Source organism: Echeneis naucrates, chromosome 3 (assembly GCF_900963305.1).
Source record: "Echeneis naucrates chromosome 3, fEcheNa1.1, whole genome shotgun sequence".
NCBI classification, from domain to species: domain Eukaryota; kingdom Metazoa; phylum Chordata; class Actinopteri; order Carangiformes; family Echeneidae; genus Echeneis; species Echeneis naucrates.
Genome location: NC_042513.1, coordinates 11,674,159 through 11,695,423, shown reverse-complemented (window position 1 = coordinate 11,695,423; position 21,265 = coordinate 11,674,159). Strand labels below are relative to the sequence as shown.

Genomic DNA, 21,265 nt, shown 5'->3' with positions numbered 1-21,265 from the left:
TTATGTCTTATATTGGCGTAAAAGCCGTTTCACCGCAGCCCAATAGTTTACGAGACAGGAGGTGAATACATCTCCTAAACTTATTGTGCCATTAGTGACAGAGCCAACGCTAATGAGCTTCTGCTAAAGAGGTGTCAGACTGACCATTAGCAGGCTTGTTAGCTCTATTCCATCTTCAAGGATGCATTTATAGCAGTAATTAAAATTTGACAGTGATTGGTGCAGAGGGCGTGGAGGGATTACTGACAGGGCTGACTGGGTGTGGGAAAGAACCGAAGTGTTCAGGGGCCAATGGGCGAGGCTCCTCAAAGTAACTGTAAACTGTTCTTCTTCTGCTTTCCTGTTGACCATAAAGAGACAAAGACTTGCATCATTTCTAGTCATTCTGTATCTCTCTCATTTAGGCGCCGTTGCTCCTCAGAGGGGGAAAATCTGTTATTGTACAATAAAATCCACTTAGCGGAAAGTTCTGAAAGTTGTTCTACAGAGAGTAGGACATAATGAAAAAACATCTGTTGAAAGGACATCTTTTCTAAATTTGGTGACAGATGCAGTGACTTCCCTTCACAACCCAAATTAGAGCCACAGCTCACGGAGGCGAAAGATGCTCTGAATTGTAGTCATTTTCTCACAGTTTGAAAAGGCCATCCATCGACACTTTTTTTTTTTTTTTTTCAGCTCAACACGGGCTCACAGTTTGGCTTCAGGAACAAGACGAGTGAACGGAGAGGTGAGGGAGCAACCCACAGGTATGTTTTATTGATCAAGCACAAGATGGAAGAAAGTCCATGAACATGAGAATGAATAATGCATTAGAAAAGGGGGAGAAAAGGCTACAGAGATCTGTTGAAGCGATGAGGCGAATTCAAGAGCTGATGGAGGGATGAGGAGCCATGCCTGGGTTTGATTCGGCCTGCCGTGTTGTAAGCGATGACATTTTAAAGCTAATGGAGTCTACGGAGTGTCTCTTGTTGAGTTATAATTAGTGGACACGCCTCTGGGAGGTTCTGAGCCTTCTGCGTGTGGCTAAGATTATTGTAAGTCAATCACACTGTGACTCGCATTGTGACGCATTTCTTTTCTTCCAAATTGTTCCACACTGACCAGGGAGGGGGCCGAAGGTACAGAGAGTACCAACAGACGGCGAACACCACACAAATAGCTATTAAATTCTTTATCTGTGTTTTGCCATTTAGTGCCTTTTAATCATTTTGAGTTTTTTAGCTGTTTTTTCAATCCCTCCATTGTGGCTTCTTTATGTCTCTTTGATGTTGTTTTGTGTCTTTTTGTGGTCATATTTTACCCTTTATTGGCCTATCAAGTCTCTTTGGGGCTATTTTGAGTCTCGCTGTTGTTTTTGGTCTGTTTTGGGTTTTGCATCTCTTCGTGGTCATTTTCTGTTTCTTTCTTGTTGTTCAGTTTATCTTTCACTGGGATTTTTCAGGCAAATCCTGAAAAGTAAACCACAGTGTTTTAGAACCGTTATCTGGGACATGTATTTTTAAACATCACCACAGTCTCTGTAAATACTTTTATGTGTTTCCAAGTCCACATCAAACAGTAGTGTTACCAGCGCTTATTCGTCAGTAAAATTGCTTATTTACTATTTCAAAGCTTTTGTGCAAGCATCACTGTGAGTGAGTCATTAGAGAGAGGCACACGTACTGAATGTGCTTCCATCCTATGAAATACCTATGCATGCTTCTTTAGTGTGAGAGTTTATTTGAAGAAAAAAAAAAAAGAATGATGAGTCATTTATGTTTCATTAGGTTTTAGCATGAGTTTGTTTCTGCTCTCATTGAGGGCCTGGAGTTGAAGATTTTCATCCATTGTGCTGATTTGTTTGTTTATTTATTATTTCATAATGTGGACACTATGAAGCCTTTTCAGACTCTAACTGTGTTCAAAGGCTGTGCACATAAGCATGACTTATTTCTTAATAACCATCTGAAGTGCTGCATGAGAACAAAGGTGTAAAGGTCCGTGGTTCATGTCTAGCCAAAGCACTTCCAAGCCACTTTTTGTATGGTGCTATGTTTGGTATCAGCAGGCAGAGGAAACAGTTTAGCAGCCTTGGCCTTGGCTAAGTGTTTGCATGGTGGATTTATTGTGGGCATCTGATAAACAAGAGAAAAGCAAAGTAGAAAGGTGCTGTTACTGTAGCGGATCAGTGGATCAGTGGATCACGACCAAGGCTCATCGGTCCAACTGGCATCTACGATATCGCTATTTCTGAACCAACTGTGATCCGATATCATTTGGAGCTTCACTTGATTAAACTTTTTGTAAAGTGTACATCTTGAACATCTGTGGTGTTCTGCCTTTGTTCTGCCTTGGTTGGCTAATTTTGTTTAACCAGAGTGAAACCGTTCTGGGCAGACGGAGGCATTCCTTCAAATATTCTGTGGTGGAAATCTGTTGGACACTGATTCAATTTAACAGGAACATGATGTCTGGATAGACAAACAAACAAACGGCAACAGCGTGTGAATGTGAGTGTATGTGTTGCATCTGTGTGTATGTGGGCAATGTGAGCCCCCTGTCTATAGTACACCTTGCCTCTCACCCAGAGCATGCTGGGATAACATCCAGCACCCTACTGCTGAAAAAATGCTGTCTGGATGGAGGCATTATGCATCGTAATGGAGGACCCTTACACGCAGTGCTGGACTGGAGGAATTGCAGGAACTGACACAAACTGCCCCTAATGGCTTTATCTCATGCTAGATATACTCAGTTTGACATAATGGACACAATCCTGTAAAATGATCCTCATCACATGAATTATCTTTCAACCATCAGATTGTTGAACAAAATCTGTTTGCAATTCAGTTCGATTCTAATTTCCCCCCAAATTCATAGTGAATAATAAAAAATAAATAAATTCTTGGTGATGCTTGACAACCTGTTCCTGAGGATAAACCTGGAATCTTTAAAGACTTGAGCAGTAAAGTTTGTTTTGCACAGATGGTAGGAGGAGTCTTGGAGGGTTGTGGAAATATCATCACAACAGCAGAAGTGTTAAAGCGTTAAATGGCTGGAAAATAAACAGATGCTTAGTTTTTTGTGACTCAAGTGTTATGATAATGGAGTCATGAGCTGAGACTGTTTATAAAGTTCAATCCCAGCAGCCACGTATTTGCAGATCAGTTGTGACATTGTGATTGTTTCTGTGGCTTTGTCCGCCCGACACTGAGCTTAGCTGACAATGTTACTTTCAATCATTGTTTGATTGGGGTGCTGCAGCTAAAAGCTGCTGTTTGGGTGACTCTGATGATTCAATATTGTCAGTTCAGTTTCAAGAGTCAGTGTTTCAACTTGGTTTGTTCATGTTCTGAATATTTCTGGCTGCGTTGGGAGTATTTTTTCCCTCTGGTGTTCTTTCCTTAATTTGAAGGCCTGACTCACGCCGCCGGCGTTCAGGTCTTAACTCCTTAACGCCGACCGTCACAAATTTGCAACAAACCATTCCCACTGTGGAAACAGCTGAGATAGCACGTGTATTCCCCCAATGACTGTTTGTACATATTCAATATTTACCGGTTTATTTCCTGTCAATGTTATAATTCATTCATTGACGTTCTGAATGAATGAAAAGTTTGACCTCTGTTTAAAATCAGATTATAAAACAGTTAAAATAGTTGGTGTTATGGTCAGGACACTGAAAATTATTTGGTGGCTTCAATAAAACTATCTCCATCTTCTGAGACGTGAAAATCTGTTTCATTGCTTTTTCATTACTACGGAACATTATGGCCTGTTGTCATACCCACATTTCTATCAGTTTTATGTGCTATACTCAGATGAACAATGTCCACTTAATTTAGCATGTCCTTGAAAGCAAAAACATAAATAATAAGGGTTTTTTCATATACTTGTGTATAAATTCAGGCATTAAAAGGTGAACAGCCTCAGATTGTGCGACAGTGGATCTCTGTTTGGCATCTGTTATGACTGGCAGCGTCTATGGACCACGGCTATCCTCCATTCCTCAGTTACACAAAGTTTTATAGAGGCGATTGATGGAAAAGGCATCAAAACAATTCCAGTTGATGAACATGTAAACAAAGGTCAGATATGAGTGCCCAAACTCTGCTTTGACTCTGTTAGCCTATGTTACTGTTTAAGGCACAGTGCTGGGTAATACCTACCATTACAACAGTTTGAAGCACACCTTACATATACACAGCAGGCACCTTCAGAAATTGGTGTTGCACTATTTTGTAGGTCTGCACTGCTCATCTTTTTCTCTTCTGTACCAAGATGCAATACAATAAATCTGCCTGAGATATGTGAACTCCCAATGATGATCAAAAAAATAAAAAAATAAAAAAATCTAAATGTATATTTCATGTTTCCTTCCATATTCAGTGTCTTAAAATCATCATAATATCAGTCATTGCCTTTTCTTATTTTCATAATGGCCTCTTATATTTCAAAATTTACAACAGATGACATTCAATTTTAGATACATGTGGGTAAAGGTGGAATAATATATGCGTGTGGTAGTTGTGATCCAGGAATATTCTGTATAAAAAAAAAAAAAATAAATAATGCAGCCTATTTCACCTATTGGCAGACGTGTGCAACTTCTTTTTTTGACAACTGCATGAAGAGTAGCAGCACTTGCAGTGCTCGGACCTCAAACTGCATCTAAAACATCTCTTATGTATTTTCCCTAAGGGGCATTTAATCAAAAGTGCCTCTGGTGTACTTATAGCCTGGAGTTTACTTGATGGCCTGAGGTATAAAGGGAAAAAATAGAGACTTAAGGCGTCAAAAAAAAAGGGCCAGAGGAGGCTTCACATTTGGCAAATGAATTGTTGTCACTGGAGCTCTGATTGGTGCTTGGAGGGAAATTTCCCTACGTCAGTCTGGAGGATCCAGCTACAATTCATTTTTATTCCTCTGAGAAAAAATGCCTTATTGTATCCCCATCCAGTAAAACGGCTACATTTTCAGAAGCGCATGAAGCAATAAAGCTGTTAATTTCAACACAAACCATACATCTAATTAATACCCAATTAGTAAGGTGCATGTAAATATTTTTATGAGTCCAGTATGTCTCAGCAGAAGGACTGCACTCCAGCTCCTGGCAAATTTCCACTGTTCCTCATCTGTGTCATCCATGGTGTCAGCAGCAGGATTACACACAAAACCATTAGGCATCTCCCGCTGAGGAATAACAAAATGACATGTGCTGTTCAGTGGAGCCAAAACATTTATTACACACCAGCGCAAGAGACATGCACTTGCAGCACTTTACACAGTGCACTTTCCCAACTGTAGCTCTGATTTTCCAAACACATACAAACCATAAAATAACTTAAAACAAACACAAAACACATATCATGTTAAAAAGGGTTACACAGTTATTTATACATGTTCATAATACTGCTTCATAAAATATGTCACAGAAATTAGTTTTTGACACAGAGCAAACCAATAGAAACCAATGACGCTGTGCTTGTTGATAGTTAGCGGATAAACTGTGAACCAGTGAAATCCGAGAGCGAATGTCACACAGAGGACAAGCATTAGAGAAAAGAGTCTGTTCAGGGAGGAGGGGGAAGAGGTGGAGGAGCAGGGGGGGCTATATCGGCCCCTCTCTCATGTGAAACAATCCCAGTGCTCTGAATGGCAGAGAGTTTGACTGCTAGGCGTAGAAGGTTTCAACTTTCACTGCCTGACAGAACATTGTCATGGAGAAGACCAGGCCCAGGATCTGCACAGACACAAGAAACAAATCGGGTGTTGATGCCCTTAAAATGTCCGCATGCAAAGCCACAGTGAAATACAGAAGAATTCAGCTGTCTGTTCAGCTGATTACACAACAAGTGCCAAAGAGATTAGCTTTCTTATGGCGTTGGGTTCAGATCTCATTACATTTATTTCTTGGTTAATTATGCAAACTCCAGTATGTAATATTCATTTGTTAAATATTCCACAGATTGGAGAGTGTGGAGGTTCTTTTTTTTTTTACCCTAACCCTAACCCCCTGTGACATTGTATCCTTGTCCTTTATTTTAACCAGTTTCATCCATGTCCTTAAAAGTATAAATACTGAATTATCAACATTTGATTCAATGCCTCATTTCTTATGAGGACTCTCCTTTTTTGTGATAGCTATCAAATTTCAGTAGTTGTGGTGATAAGGTTAACTTGGATAAATGATTATATTTCACGTTTATTTCTCCTAATTTTTGAGTACATATTCAATAGGAATACATGCTCAAACGACTGGATTTTGCTGTAGAGTTTGAGTTGGGAATTCAGAATATCCCAGATTTTTGCAGTAACTATCAGAAATAGTGGTATCCGTCTCTAGATCTTGGTCGTTTCTAACATTATATTTTAAAAAGATGAAGAATTGCAATCAATGGATGTCTACACTACAAATTATCGGAGAAACATGCAGATCAAATTTTGGCAGCCGGCTCAGTTTGCAGCCTCTCTTTCAGATCCCGTGTGTGCCGGAGCAGGAAAAGTGATGATTTTTTTTTTTTTTTTTTAAATCATGAAATTGCTTCATTCAATGTTCAACCAGATTTAATCACAGTGTCTGTTATCCTTTTCCATATCATGCAATTCTGTCAAAAAATAGATTTGAAACATCCATTACTGTGTTTACATGGTCTTTAGTATCCCGGCTTTGAGCATATGTTTACAACAGCACTGAGAAATTCATATTATTCACATCCCTGTATAGGTGATGAATGTAGAATAAAATGAAGAAGACCTCTGCGCTTCTAGCGGGCTTAGCCTTGCCGCCATTTTGTTTGTTTGTTATCTGGCCGTATCCCGGCCAGAAACCGGGATACGGCATATACATGCTCCCGTATCCCGGCCTCTATCGGAGTACTCCAGGTGGCAAAGCCGGGAAAAGAGCATAACCCGGTTTCTGAATTCGGTTTACATGCACAAACACAAAACCGGGATACTAAAGAGCCCGTAAACATGGCTGGTTTGGTCTGTCTGCACAGCCTGCTGTTGTTGGCTAGCTGACGTCCGCTCACAGGCCACGCCCACGGGCCACGCCCACGGAAGCGGGATGCAGGTGTGCCGGACCGTCTGCTGTCTGCTAATGGCGGAAATGACGCCTGCAGCCTGAAGACGGGGCTCCGTGCGGGCCACGGAGACTGAGGTTCAGACGTTCAGGTGTCCGAAGGGGACCGGCTCCCCCGCCACGGCTTCCGCCCGAATCACTGCTTTAAAACAAACCCGCCAATTCAATAAAAACCAGCCCGAGTCCTAACTTGGCCGGAAACCCTAACCCTCACCCACAACGCAGACAACAACCTAACAAACATTTTAACCAAACCCGTAGGACAGCCGGTGTGGCAGCACTGTCCCCCGTCCCCTGCAGCGAAACTGGGTTTAGTCGGAAAGTAGCCAGGACTGGACAGACCGGGCCTCTCTCCTCCTCCATGCTGAGTAAGTTAACTTACTGTCACTCCTCTTATTAATGTGTGCTACCCAGCAGGTTATGGCTAGCTGGTGGACTGTTAGCCTAGCTTTGACTTATGCGAAGGTCAGTCGACCTTTGGCCATTCTTTCTAAGAATGACTAGCTGAATAATTCAACTTTTTAACTTTAGGCAGTCGTTTTTAACTGAAGGTAGGTGTGTGCGTTAATAAATGAGTGAATTTACTAACTGTATTAATGAAATCAAAACATGGCTCAAACTTTCCTTTGATTATTGAAGCCAAAGAAAATTAACTCTGCCAAACTTAATTATCATCATCAGTTGTGTCTCAACCACTTCAGTCCATTACACTTAATGGCATTAATAGAATTTTTGTAATAATTTTTTAGTTCTTGTAGATCCTGCAGTGTTATTCGCCTGAAGAACAAAGATGGGTTTTTTTTTGCGAAGTTTTGATTAAAAGAACATTTCACGTTCTCTGAGCTGTTCACCCTAAACCTTCATTTTTGTGCACAAAAATTATACATGGGAAGATTTAGCTTTTTATGGGACCACAGTTTATTCCACAGTAATTGAAAGATGGATAACCCTTGTAACATTTTATGCTTGGCTTACTTCTAGGAGGTGTAATTATTTGTCAGATTTGAAACTCTTAAGCATTTTTTTTTTTTTTTTTACATGTTACATTGTCTGCTGTTTTTGTGTGCATGTAAAGTGAAACAATATTGTTTTTCATGGTTTTGAAAATAATACTGAGTTGTTGAGAAGTCAAAATTAAAGCAATGCTTGTGATGGGTTTAATGTATTTAGCTAACTATTGATTCACCTTTTCATTTGCGTAAGAAAGAATCTGTTATTGTTATAAACATGCTTTGCCATCCTTGCCTCAACTAAGCGAGGTGCCAAACATCACAGAGATTTGAGATAGGGCTTTGATTACGTCTTTTGTCTGGTTTTCATGTTGCTACCAAAAGGATTTTCTAAAGGGGCCTTGAGATCTTTGACTGGTGACAAAAAAGGAGCCTGCAGTATCTGGAGCAGCAAGGAGCTTTGTGTGATCAATGTTTTCAAGAACAGTATATTTCTCCTGTAAGATTGTCGAAACACCTCCTGCACCACTTGGTTGGAGAGGGCATAAAAGATTTTTATGTACATTAAAATACTTCTGTGTGGTCTTCAGTGGAAACACAAGGATAGTGGAAGCATTATCACCAAGGAAGCGGCTCTGTCTCAGACTGTGGATATCAAGAACTGAGTTAATGGCTACTGAATAAATATAATTCACATAACTCTGAAGTTGTAATTACCTGAGTAAGCGCTGTACATAGAGCGAAGATCCAAAGTGCCACCAAGTTCTCATTAAGCCAATCCTTCACCCGCTCATAGCACGGCTGTGGAGATATGCACACACACAGAATAAGCAAACATTAGCCACCAAATGTCAACTTACCGCTGTGATTTCTCGTGCCTTGTGCACTACAATCGTTTACCATTTACACAGTCGTACAAAATGTCCCTTGTGGCATCAACCTTATCTCCCTCTCCTCCTCTGACCTAATATTATTTGTGAAAACTTTACAAATTCAAGCAAATCCCAACTGTCCTTGTTTCTCTTCAGCTGTACAAACAGGAGAAATGTGAATACGAGAGCAACACATGCACCAGTGGCATCATTAAGATATGAGAATGGACTGAATTTTTCATGTCTGACATTGTTTGAATGCATTCTGTAGATAACTCAAAAAAAAAAAAAAAAAAAAAAACCCACCTGCTTACTTTCCTCCCAATTTTTGTCACAGGCACATTTTCACCACCTACACTTCAAAATCACTTTTGAAACACTGGATAATGCCTCATGAGCTGAATAGTGCAGAGCAGACACAAGAAATAAGAAAAATAATTATCATTAATGCAGTGAAAGGACGGTTGTCTTTTTGGGACCAGGGTGTAAGCCAATCATGAAAAGGAAATGAATCCTGAAAGCAAATAAAGTAGCTTTCAAATAACTGTTGAGAGCTGACATTTAAAGTGTTCTTGCATTTGAAATATGTGTGTGGCAAACTGTGTTTGTTATACTGGTAAAGAGACTGACATGCTGTAGTGCAGGGAAAGGTGCGATCATATTAGGCTACAGTGCTGCTGTAATTAAATTATTCATTGCTGCAGACTTGCCTTCCCAATTGTGCTATTTTTTAAAATTGCCTTACATAAAAAAGCCCAGTTAGAGCCAAGGAAACCAAACACACTTGATTCTGTATTTCACTGCAGCTTGCAATGTCAGGAAACCCCCAAAAATATATTTCCTTAGCACAAGGTGAAATAATTCCAGGTCGGATCAATATAGAAAGTCATGGCATAAACTGAATTTAGCAGCTCTGGAGTTATTCATCAAACTGCTGCCCCAAGGCAAGCATCATGGCCCACAGAGCTGCATCTGAAAATGTATAAATTCAGATTTTTCTCGTTTGATGTCCACTGCAGAGCAAGGGGGAAAAAACGGCTAGGCCACTTTTTTGTTTGTTTGTTTGTTTGTTGTTGTTTTTTTTTTTTGTTTTTTTTTTTTCAAGAAATTATTCGTAGAACACCTCAGCTTCCAGTTATAAGCACCACAAGAACAAGAGGCAAAAGCAAAGGATGATGCCTTATTCTTCAAAACTGTTTGATGAAACTGGCATGCATTTTTAAGATTTGTTGCTACAACTTTTCTCAGATTTACCTGTAGAAATGGCAACATTACGACTTTACACCTTACTCAGATCACTGAAGTCTGCATGTGTAAGGGATAATGGTTGTGATGTGATTGCGAGATCGCAAAACCAAGACCACAAAGCGCCCATTTTATTGCCCTGCATCATTATTTGTGTGATGGTGGATCGATCTTTATGTGATCCTTATAGCCTGTATCACAGGCAAAGTCTGTGACTTCACCAGTAGGTTTCTGAGGAGCAATTTTGCAGATTCCAGAGTAGGGTGCTCTGCCAGCAACACCTGACTCTAATTCAGCAATGGGAATGAAGGTTGGGACTATGTGACTTGTTTGCCACTTTATGCCAAATTGAGTCTCTCTTTGGCTCAATCTCCCATCAGCACTCTCAATTAGGCAAATTCTGAAGTGGTAATAAATGGCGATTTTTAGCACAGCCATATCGTTGCCATGAGCAGGAAAGTTACTGTTTTTTGTACCAAATAATATTTTTTTTATTTCTGCTCTGAAGCTGGGGCATTTTGCCACAAGAGACTGTAGGAATAATTTTTTTCTCATTTTTCAGGACATTCTGGCATCATTATTATTTTTTATTTACTTCAAAGCCTCATACGGGTGAATAGATAATTTTACAGCCTAGTCACAAAGCATCAGATGTTATGTAACCAATAGCTCCTTCAGATGTCAGACTGAGAACCCTTCCATGATTCTTCATTTTCTTCTTCTTTGTGTGAGGCATCTAAATGCATGTTAAAATGAGGCTCCCCTATATGTTATTTTCATTGCAAGATTATTCTGCAGGCTGTAAATATTTACATAGTAATATCATTTGACCCTGTGTTTACTTTCTTCAGTGACAGATGAAAATGAGGAGACGTTAATCAAAGTTGAGCTTTGGGAAGAGAAACCCACGCATGACAAGATGAAGAGAAGCACAAAAGGGAGGATGATGGAGATCAGAGAGGAAGAGAGAGGTACACAGAAAAAAAAAACAAAAAACAAACAAGTTTAAACACTTGTCTTAATGGCAGGTGTTTCTTATGATACTGTTTAATATGAGAACATTGTCCTTATTTTAAGATTACATTTAGTTGCATATTTTTGTTTTATTTTAAATAATATAATTTTTACTGCAGTGTGGGCCTACCTAATAGACGTTCTTCAGTAGTTACAGCAGAAGCTATAGAATATAACAACACAAGTCTTAGACAATTATAGTATCATGATATGTTTATTGTATAAATATATTCATGTATAAAACACTTTGGTTATATTTACATAATTAATGTTGTGCAATATGGACAAAAATTAAATCAAGATAATGAAATATATCCTGATATATTATTTTTTCTTAAAATATATAATATACAAATACCATTCAAAGTATCTGGTAGTGCAGTCAGTTTTCAAGTAATGCAATAAAGTCCAAAGGAATAAAATAAATACAGTAACAATAACATAATGGAGTTCCGGTTCCCCTTTTCAGCACCAATTCCTCTTTGGGATCTGGTCGTTCTATTTCCACTGTGCTCTCCGCTCTGCCATGTTGGCTACATCCTTGCTCCCCGAGCAGAGCCATAGACGAGTCTTTGAGGGTGACATAAAAATGCTACTGCAAAGCAGTAGCATTGCTGTAATTACATTAGCTGAGCTCAACCAGTAGCTGACACATTAAAATTAGGATATAAACAATAGAGGTTTTTTCTGTTCATAACCTCATAATGTTAAAATGTGCGCTTGCACATCAGGGAAATCAGTATTTTTAAGAGAGCATGCCCTTGAACTCTCCTAGCACTTTCATTCATTCATCCATCTTCCACCACTTATCCGTTTCTGGGTTGCGGAGGCTGCTGGAGCCAATTCCAGCTCACACTGGGCGAGGGCGAGGTCACCCTGAACAGGTCACCAGTCCATCACAGGGCCAACACACAGAGAAACCGAACCCACTACCTTCTTATTGTGGGGCAACAGTGCTAACCACTATGCTGCCATGCTGCCCCACCAGCACTTTCAGTAAGTTTTTTTTTTTTTTTTTTTTTTTTTTTTTTCTTTGTACCTTTAAAACCTTGCAAACAGCTATGAACAGCACAAACCTCATTTCATTTCATTTCATTTCATTCATTGAAACAGAGCCTTTGGAATGTTTTTCGAATCGTGAGCTACCTGGAGAGTCCCACTCCTATTGAAATCAAGTACAGAGTTGATATTGTAAATGCAGGCATTATTGAAAGAGAACCGTTGTACTTCAGCGTGAACTACAGTCACTAAATCCTTGATCCGTGAGACAAATAAAATTGAAAATATGAATCTTGCTAAATTAATTTTGTCAAAATCGTTGTCACATTAGAAGGGCTGAGGGAATACAGAGGTCTGCACAGATGCCAACGAGCTGTCACACAAAGGAGGTTGTACATAATTTTGAAAGTTCTTTCAGTTGTTTTTGTGCCACCTTATTTGAGGAAAAATAATGAAAGAACATTTTAAAAAGTTATGTCTTCCATTTCCAAAATTGAAAAAGTTGAAAATGGCTTTAGTTTGACCATAGCTTGGCTCTTTCACTGCTGAATGGACACAAACAAAGGGAGTAAGAGGATTGTTTGGTATTTATAGATAAGCTGCCCCCAAAGGTATAATATTTAAAATCTGACCTCTGCAAATGGACAGATCTTTTGCCCAAGAAGTACCTTCTTATAAGCTGAAGAATCAGATTAAGCACAAATGTGTTGACTGATTAAAAAAAAAAGAAAAAAAAAAAATATATATATAAAAGCTAAACCTTCATATAATTTTTAAGACTAAGTTGAAGTCATTCAACAAGGTAGGGGAGAGATTAATGACACACTTCATCCTAAAGCTTTATGAATTGTGACTGTTTCTAAGGGGCGGCAGCACAGAAGCCGTCATTTTAATTAATCAGTTTCACCCATTATGACTGCTTTGGCACTGCTTGATGACTTGAGGTGTGTTAGTCCTTTATGATAACAATGTGTCAACCTCAAAACTTATATTTAATTTTACCATTCCTGCCATCACATTTTATCTTTTCTCTTTGATGGTTGTGTGTCCAACTAAGACAGCTTTTGCAGTTGGCCGAGCTGAACAACAGCTGCTCTGCAAGTCTGCTGAGATACAGGAGAATTCAAATATTAAACAAACAAATGGCATCTCTAACACATCCTTACAGTGATCCAAGGGGAAATTTTTCACTTTGTCACCTTCTCTACATGTAGAAATTTTGTTCATATCAAGTAATGTCAACAGAAGTTAAACTTTATATTGCATTGATTGAAATTACTTTTTAGAATCCATGAAATTACATGATGGTTGCTCTTTTTATAAAATAATCAATTCAATGCCACCTGTTAAGAAAGTTAGTACTGCAGTCACCCCATGTGTTGTAAAATATAAGTCTCTGGGTGGTGCAGCCATCATGCTCAAATAAGAGGTGTTAAACTGAATTTTATGTAGCATTTAATGTCCTCAAGACATCAAATACTTCAGCCTTGACCGAAAATGAAAGAAGACAGGATATAAAATCGAGCCTAGAGGGCTCTCACAGCAAACTGTGGATTGTAGATTAGAATGAATCTCCAGCGCTGACAGAAAAAATTCTGATAAAGCTGATGATAAATATTATGTACCTAGCCACGAAAGTAGGCGTCTGGCTGAAAGACTGACTTAGAAACACTTTCCACATTTCAGCATGAGAGCGGTGTGGTTTACTGTAAAGCTGATTGAAAAGCTGGAAGAAGGCACAATTTGATGCATCAGCTGTCAAGAGGAAATCATTAGTTAAGATAGCTGATTCTGTCAGAGCGAGCCAAGCCTCTGAAACCAGACTAGAATTTCCAAAGATGGTTTTCTGAAGCTAAAAAGACAGCAGTGCAATACAAAACTTTTTCCTAAGGTCACTGGGTTGAGAGGGATATTCAAAGATGTGTCAAAGGTTGTTTAGAAATGTGAGTTGCTTTTTCAGCAATCACAAAGGCAGAGGCTGTACTATTGTCCTTTAAGGTAAAGGGCTGGTTGCCAGGTTCCCAGCTCCAGCTGCACTTAATGACGGAAATAATTTTGGGGAAATTGTGTTAATGGAAATGTAATAATGTGTTAATGAATGTCAAGAAAACAGGTGGGTGTGTTCATGTGGGACACCATTTTCTTCAGCTGAGAAAGGGCATTGATGGTGAGGGAAATCACAGTGTGATGATGTGGTCACAAGCAGGTTGATTAATTACAGCTCTAAATGTATGTAATTAATACCATTGACCTGACATATTATAATCAACACACTCATTTACATGTGTGTGTGTGTGTGTGTGTGTGTTCCCCCTGTGCTTGCGTATGTAATTAATACCATTGACCTGACATATTATAATCAAAGCACTCATTACATGTGTTTGTATGTTCCCCCTGTGCCTGCGTGGGTTTCCTCCCACCGTCCAAAGACATGCATGTGTAGGTTAACTGGTAAGCTGGTTATGCGTCTCTGTCCAGGATGTACCCCATCCTCGCCCAGAGTGAGCTGGGATTTGCTCCAGCAGCCCTGTGACCCAAAAACAGAAAAAGCGGTAGAAGATGGATGGAACTTACTGCTGTCCACCATGTTCCTGGGTTGTCCAGTCCACAGTTGTCGCTGTACTCCAGGCAGCAGGAGTCTGGCACACGAGTAGTGTTGTAAACTTCAAACCAGTCTGTGTGGTTGGTTACTCCACAACAACGAAACTGCATCAAAGGGAAAAAAAAAAAAATCATCGAGTGTGTCTGGGCTTTTCATTATTGTTATTGTTATTTTGCTGAAATCCTAATGTATGATAACAAAAAAGCATTCTCCTCTTATGGAAACAGTTTTCCGACCAATATAATCCATATGTCCCGAGTAAAGAAATCATTTAATCTTGCTGATATTGAGCTACATTCCCTTTTTTTGTGAGCTAAAATCTACCCCTCATTTGTATCACAGCTCTAAAATGATTTTCTAACTCTCCTGCTTCCTTTTATCTACATCTTCTCCCTTTGTGATTGGTATAGATTTTTGATAAGGAATCGTGGCTTTCTCAACAATTCAGTTCATCAGTTGTACTTCATGGAAAGATAAAGTGCCCCTGATGTTTTTGTTCATTCAGTGGACTTTAATTCCACACAGGGACAATGCTGCCCTCCCAGCACCACTCCGTGCCTAGAATCAGGCATTGGGCATTAATTTAAAACTTGCTCATCACTTAAAATAGTGGCTCAAATGTGCAATTTATCACAAAAAAAACCAAACAACAAAAACCACATTACCAGCAAGCACCCGAAGTGGCCTATTGTTTTAAGATTTGAGAAATAATCAAAGATGAAAAAAAAAAAAAAAAGCCCAGTTGGAAAAATTCAAATATAATCACCTCACAACTAAACAACCAGTCTGGTGTGTGACCTGTAGTGATATATTATGCTGTCATTTGGTGCCTTGCTGAATGTTTTTAGAATGTGTTTTCTTGTATGTAAAGCCTCTACTATTATATCGTGAGGCCATTCATAATGTTTAGGGCTGACCTTTGCTACAGGGACATCTGCTGTATTATCTATTTAGTGACTCAGCATGTATGAAAGAGGCTTGAAAGACAGAACTGTGGCAGAATGAGTGCTGCATTTAATGGTCTCCATCTCAGCCAGACTCAGACTTTATGGAGCTCCATACATTCACACCGCACTGCTGATCTGACAAGGAGAGAAGTCCACACTCACAACAGTGGAGACCTAATACAGTGTTACATCCAGGTGGTTTCCCCCCATGGTACAATGAAATGAGCAGAAGGAAACCCCAAAACAACTCTGCACATTAAACACCCACGCCCAGTAGCAAAACATTCAGCATGCATCGTTCATTTGTTAATGGAACAAAACTACCAGGCATAACACTGCGTCTGCGATTCTATAAAGGTCCAAAGAGCCCTGAAGTCTCCAATCTATCATTTGAAGTCTCCCAAAGGCATTTACCAGCAGCAACCCTGTCCACTGCAATTCCAAATCTCTTTCTCACATTTTGTTTCTTTTGCAGCAGAATTCAGAAAATAATACAGTGTATAAATAATACAGAGAAGAAAGAACATCAAAGTGAGAGCTTGAAAAAGATTATCTCTGAGAGTCTATGGTGTTTGCATTAATCTCTCTGACAGCACTTTACCACTGTGTTTAAACTAGGAAAGCTTTGTATGTCAGTGGGGAATTTGTGGACATTTTTTTTCTGAAGCCTTTTTTTGGATTGCCTGTAGAATTTTATTAACTTGATTGTAAATGTCCAGGTGTCATTAACTGTAAAAAATATGGTGCTGTTTTATTTAAATTTCACAGAAAGTGGAAAAAATGTAAAATCAAATGAGCCTTAAAAGATTTAACTACTCCGCTTTTAATTTACTGTGATCACGGTGCAAAAAATGGCGAAACCTTGCCAATAGTAAAAGTAAGCACTGTTACAATGAATAATGCAGTCAAAACGTCATGTATCTCAGCTCGTGACAAGCCATTTTGCATGAACTTGACTTGCTAAGTGGCATTGACGTTAATATTGAATGGGCTGTAATGCTCAAAAGAGTCTGTTAAAGTTTTTGAGAGCATCATGATTACAAACTGAAAACACAGAGAGAGAATATCTTCCAACTTGTTTTAGATAACCCCGTGAATACCCCACCCCCAGCTGTGGTCCGTTATCTTACGTCAGTTTGTACTATCATCCAGGCGTTGGTCAAACCCACGTTTCCCTCTGTGCCAAAGAGCTGGAGGCCTTTTTTCAGATCTCTCTGGGCGTAGTGATCAATCTGAGGAAATAGCACAGGAAATATGTGATATGAGAAAAGCAGGTAAGATAATGTTTGGAGTCTCACATTTTATCACATGAAATGTCCATCTGCTTGGCATAGTAGACAGAAAATCTCTACTCACCATCATGTGTTCATAGTATTATTTTCTATTTCAAAATGTGTTACCTGGCCTCAGGAAGATGAGGTACAACCAAATAAATCCTTAGGCATGTTTTTGTTCCCACACTTGCATAAAGCAAAAATGTGTCTAAAGTAATATTGTTAAAGGGTTAGAGAAATATACTGTGTTCACCAAAGAAAAGCAATGGAGGCCTTTATCCCATAAGGATGAGAAAACATTACGTTGGTAATCAGTTACTGTTGGACTATGGTTCGGTTTGATATAATTTGCCTTATTTATGTTATTTATGTTTTTGTGACAGTGGGAGACAATGTTAGGTGGAGGGTACCAACAGCAGTAGAGGGTCTTTATGTTTGTTTTTTTTTTATATAGCAAATTGATGATTTATTATTTTCAACAAAGTGTTAGGAAACTTTTCCAGGAAACGTCAAAATGGATTCAGTGAGTTAAACTGTGGGGTACAGCTAGAACTATTTTAATTTTCTCTCATATTTGGTAAATTATGTATGTTGTAACTTTCATTCATCTTCTATCGGTTATGGATTTGCTGGAGCCAATCCCAGCTCACTCTGGGTGAGGGCGTGGTACACCCTGTACAAGTCACCAGTCCATCACAGGGCCGACACACAGAGACAGACAGAGACCAACAACCACTCACACTCAGACCTACAGACAGTTTAGAGTCACCAGTTGACCTAAACATGATGTATTTGCATGGTGGGAGGAAACCCACACAGGCACAGGGAGAACATGTCAACTCTGCTCAGAAAGGCCCCTGGCTGGGAACTGAACCTGTGACCTTCTTATTGTGGTGAACTGCAGTAACCATGATGCTGCTGTGCTGCTCACGTCATTATTTTGATACAGAAAAATATTTCAAAACCTGATTAAACTAAGTTAAAATTGTAAATGCTCTACTACCGTTAATTTTTATTATATATATATAACAAAAAATATAATATAGAGCCTTTATCATAATTATTAGAAGAGGGTTGCTTTTTTTGTGATTTGAAAATGTAATGCCATAATGATGAGCTTTGTTTTTTTTTCATGAACACAATGCACTTCTTTTTTGTATGTAGCTGCAAATTAGCAGACTACCATGACCATGAACCATGGTTTTCAATTGGATCATTAGTTGACCATTGATTTTGATGGTCACACGGTGAACCATCGGCACACCAAGACATTGTAAAAACAAATAAAATTTAGTTAATAAACAGAAGAGAGACCTGCGACAATGATGGATAAGCGCTAAAAAAATGAGAGACAGATGAAAGAATATATAGAAGCCTGGCTGCAGCAGTACCTAAATGAGTTGAAAGAGACTGAAGTCTCTACTGAAACTCAACCTTGGCCCATATTTTGTTAAGTGCACTTGCGTATTATCAATCCTAATGAATTGAGGCCAACAGTTCAAGCAATCCACTTTGCTGAACTTCAGAGGACTGATTTTGCTTTAACTGACCCAATGTTCTGTAGGGGGGCAGGTAACTGAGATGCTATTCAATAAACATGTAAATCCATGTGGGTTTAGTTTAGATGCTCTGGTTCAGACTGAACCTAAACAAACAAGATAAAAACATTTAACAAAATCAGCTTTCCCAGTAAGCTGAGTTAAAGAAAGCTAACTGTAGCTGTCAACACAGGCACAGAGATAAACAGGCTTAATACATTAAAGCCCTTGCAGTAAATGAATCTAACAGAGTAATTTAAAATGAACCCCATTGGAAAGCATTGCTGCCATATACAAACAGTAGCCAAAACGCCAAGCACACACCAGCCAGTCATCCCTGTTTACACATTTAGATAGTTGACATTATCAGATATCAATCACATAGAAACCCACTGACCTTGCACTCCCCTATACTGCAGCCTTTTAGCCTGAGCAGTTCTGCAGGCACCGAGATAAATCTCTAACTTCATATACTCTTCATACACATTATATGTCAAGATGTGCTTCTGCATACATTTAGCTCTGTGATTCCTGACTCTATATGTGATGTATTTTTAGGATGAATATGGGTTTTTGTTACATTAGAGAAGCCTCCCTGCAAATTTTGATTTCTGTCATTGAAGTAGCAGTTGCTGAGCTCTAAAATTGCTGATTACTATGATGTAACATAGTGCTTCCCATTTGAAATGGAGAAACAAAGTGGATATTGGGGAAACATCAGAGTTTTCCTTACCTACCCACCAAAATAGTCCCTGGATGAAGTTAATTTTCTGGGCACCTTAGCACTATGGAACAATGTTGACATGATTTGTACTGTTTTTTTTTTTTTTTTTGTTTTTTTTTTGGACTATCATACACACAAAGACTGCAATGTAAGGCATCCCATCTCACAATGTATCCCACTCAGCTCCTCCATTGGGACACCTTCATTTATCTGGACTCCCATCTCTCCAGATATCTGCACAGAAACCCTCTGGACTCTCATAATCCTGAGTGAGGTGACAGGAAAAGCTCAGCATCCTTCACTCAATATTTCCCACCACTTGCTTCCCTTCTCCTGCCCATCCTTTGTTCCCACCTATATTCACTGAGGTGTAGCACCGCCCTCCCTGTCACACAAATGTAATCTCATTCAACAACAAACTAGCTTCCAGGGAGGGCTGGTGATGGTCTCTCACACACATAATGAAATAATAAAATGTTTGTTTGTACGACTATAAGTGCATCAATCAACAAAATGCAGAATGAAAATAAATAAATAAATAAATGTCCCCTCCCAGCCTGTGATGAAGGAAAATGTAAAAGAAATTGGCCTCCACAAGTAATTTTACAATGGTAGAGTTTGCAAGGAAAAATATGTATTTAACGCCTTATTTCATATTTAGTAAAGGCTGTTAACATGCCTGCAGGCATGAGAAATTCTGAGAAGCAGTTTTCTTTGTACTGCTGTCCAGAGAACAAAATACGCCATTAGCCCTGGAGCAACTGTGTGTTCATCTTATATTCTATATCACTCTAAGTACATTCAGTACTTAAGTTTGCACAGGCATGTTTCAGAAGAACTGATATGACTATTCTAGACTGGTGAAACAAAAAGGGCACTCTTGAGGTAGACAGCTAATCAATTATCTGAATGTGAATAGAAAATAGAGAAAATGACAACAAAAAGGACTGATGTAACATAAAGGGGTTGTGACAGAAACACATGCAGACTTAATGCCAGGCTGTCCCCCTTGTCTCATCTCAAACAGGCTATTTCTGTGTTTGTGTCTTTTATAAATGTGTTTTCACAACAAAACACATTTAATGCAACAAGCCATGGTGACAGTTTCATAGATTCACTGAAAGCAATAGCACTTTGAAAATCTGCACGATGAAACAATTTTGTGGGGGTGTGCTAATTCCATGAAAAACATGATAGTTGCATACCACGCTGACAAAAAACAAACTGATCACCTGAAGTGTAGTGTTTTTTATTTATTTTTGTATTTTTTTTCTGTACTATTACATCCTTTTTTGGTGGTGGTTGAACACACTGAATATTTTTTTTCAACATATATTTATTCTCAATGCTCAAACTACCTTCCAAAGATTTCTTGTCTGAGAAGTGAACTATCTTTCAAAAGACGTTACTTTTCAGTTTAACATTTTACCCCCAGAGAGCCAAGTATCCATGTCCAGCACATACAGCATGCATGCAGGCCATGGCAGCTGAGTGCATTCAGAATTATTTTCTTTGAAATGATTGTACCTGCTTATTCCAGGTCTTTCTGAAACTCTATAAAAGTGGTCCATGGCTCTAAGGCAACTCTTCTCATAATTGTTTTCACTCCTGCCAGAAATCTTGCGATAAGCCCTTGGTCGTGGCTGCTTTTTTTTTTTTTTTTTTTTTTTTTTTTTTGGATGAAATGATGTTCTTTCCACTTCTGAATTGTTAATGCACCATCAGTGCTCACTGGTACATTCAGAAGGGCAGAAAACCTCCTTTAACCAAAGACATCAGTATGTTTTTCCAACAATAAGGTTATGATGGTCTTGAGCGACTTCTTTGTTCTGCCATTGTGAGATGTTTGTTGTTTGTCACCTTGCTGATGAGACATTTTTATAGGCTATCAATTTGGACTGAACCAGTGGATATTAATTTGCACTGACAAGGCGGGGTTACTTTCTAAATATTGACAGATTTCAGCTGGGGTCTTTGCTTTCTGTGCCTTTTTGCACCTCCCTTTCTAAAATTGTTCAGTCACTAGTCATTATT

At 39.0% G+C, this 21,265-nt stretch overlaps 1 protein-coding gene across 3 annotated transcripts in view; it reads right to left on the bottom strand.

Moving 5' to 3' along the window:
* Window positions 1-5,218: 5,218 nt before the first annotated feature.
* Window positions 5,219-21,265, bottom strand: part of tspan4a (tetraspanin 4a) — a 120,945-nt gene continuing 104,898 nt past the window's right edge. For all 3 annotated transcript variants that reach the window (XM_029498161.1, XM_029498162.1, XM_029498160.1), the window contains 4 exons: window positions 16,826-16,927; window positions 14,721-14,852; window positions 8,734-8,817; window positions 5,219-5,725 (listed from right to left, as the gene is read on the bottom strand). In XM_029498161.1, coding sequence (XP_029354021.1) covers window positions 5,657-5,725; window positions 8,734-8,817; window positions 14,721-14,852; window positions 16,826-16,927 — 387 coding nt within the window. In that variant the 3' untranslated portion in view covers window positions 5,219-5,656. The remainder of the gene's footprint in view (window positions 5,726-8,733; window positions 8,818-14,720; window positions 14,853-16,825; window positions 16,928-21,265) is intronic.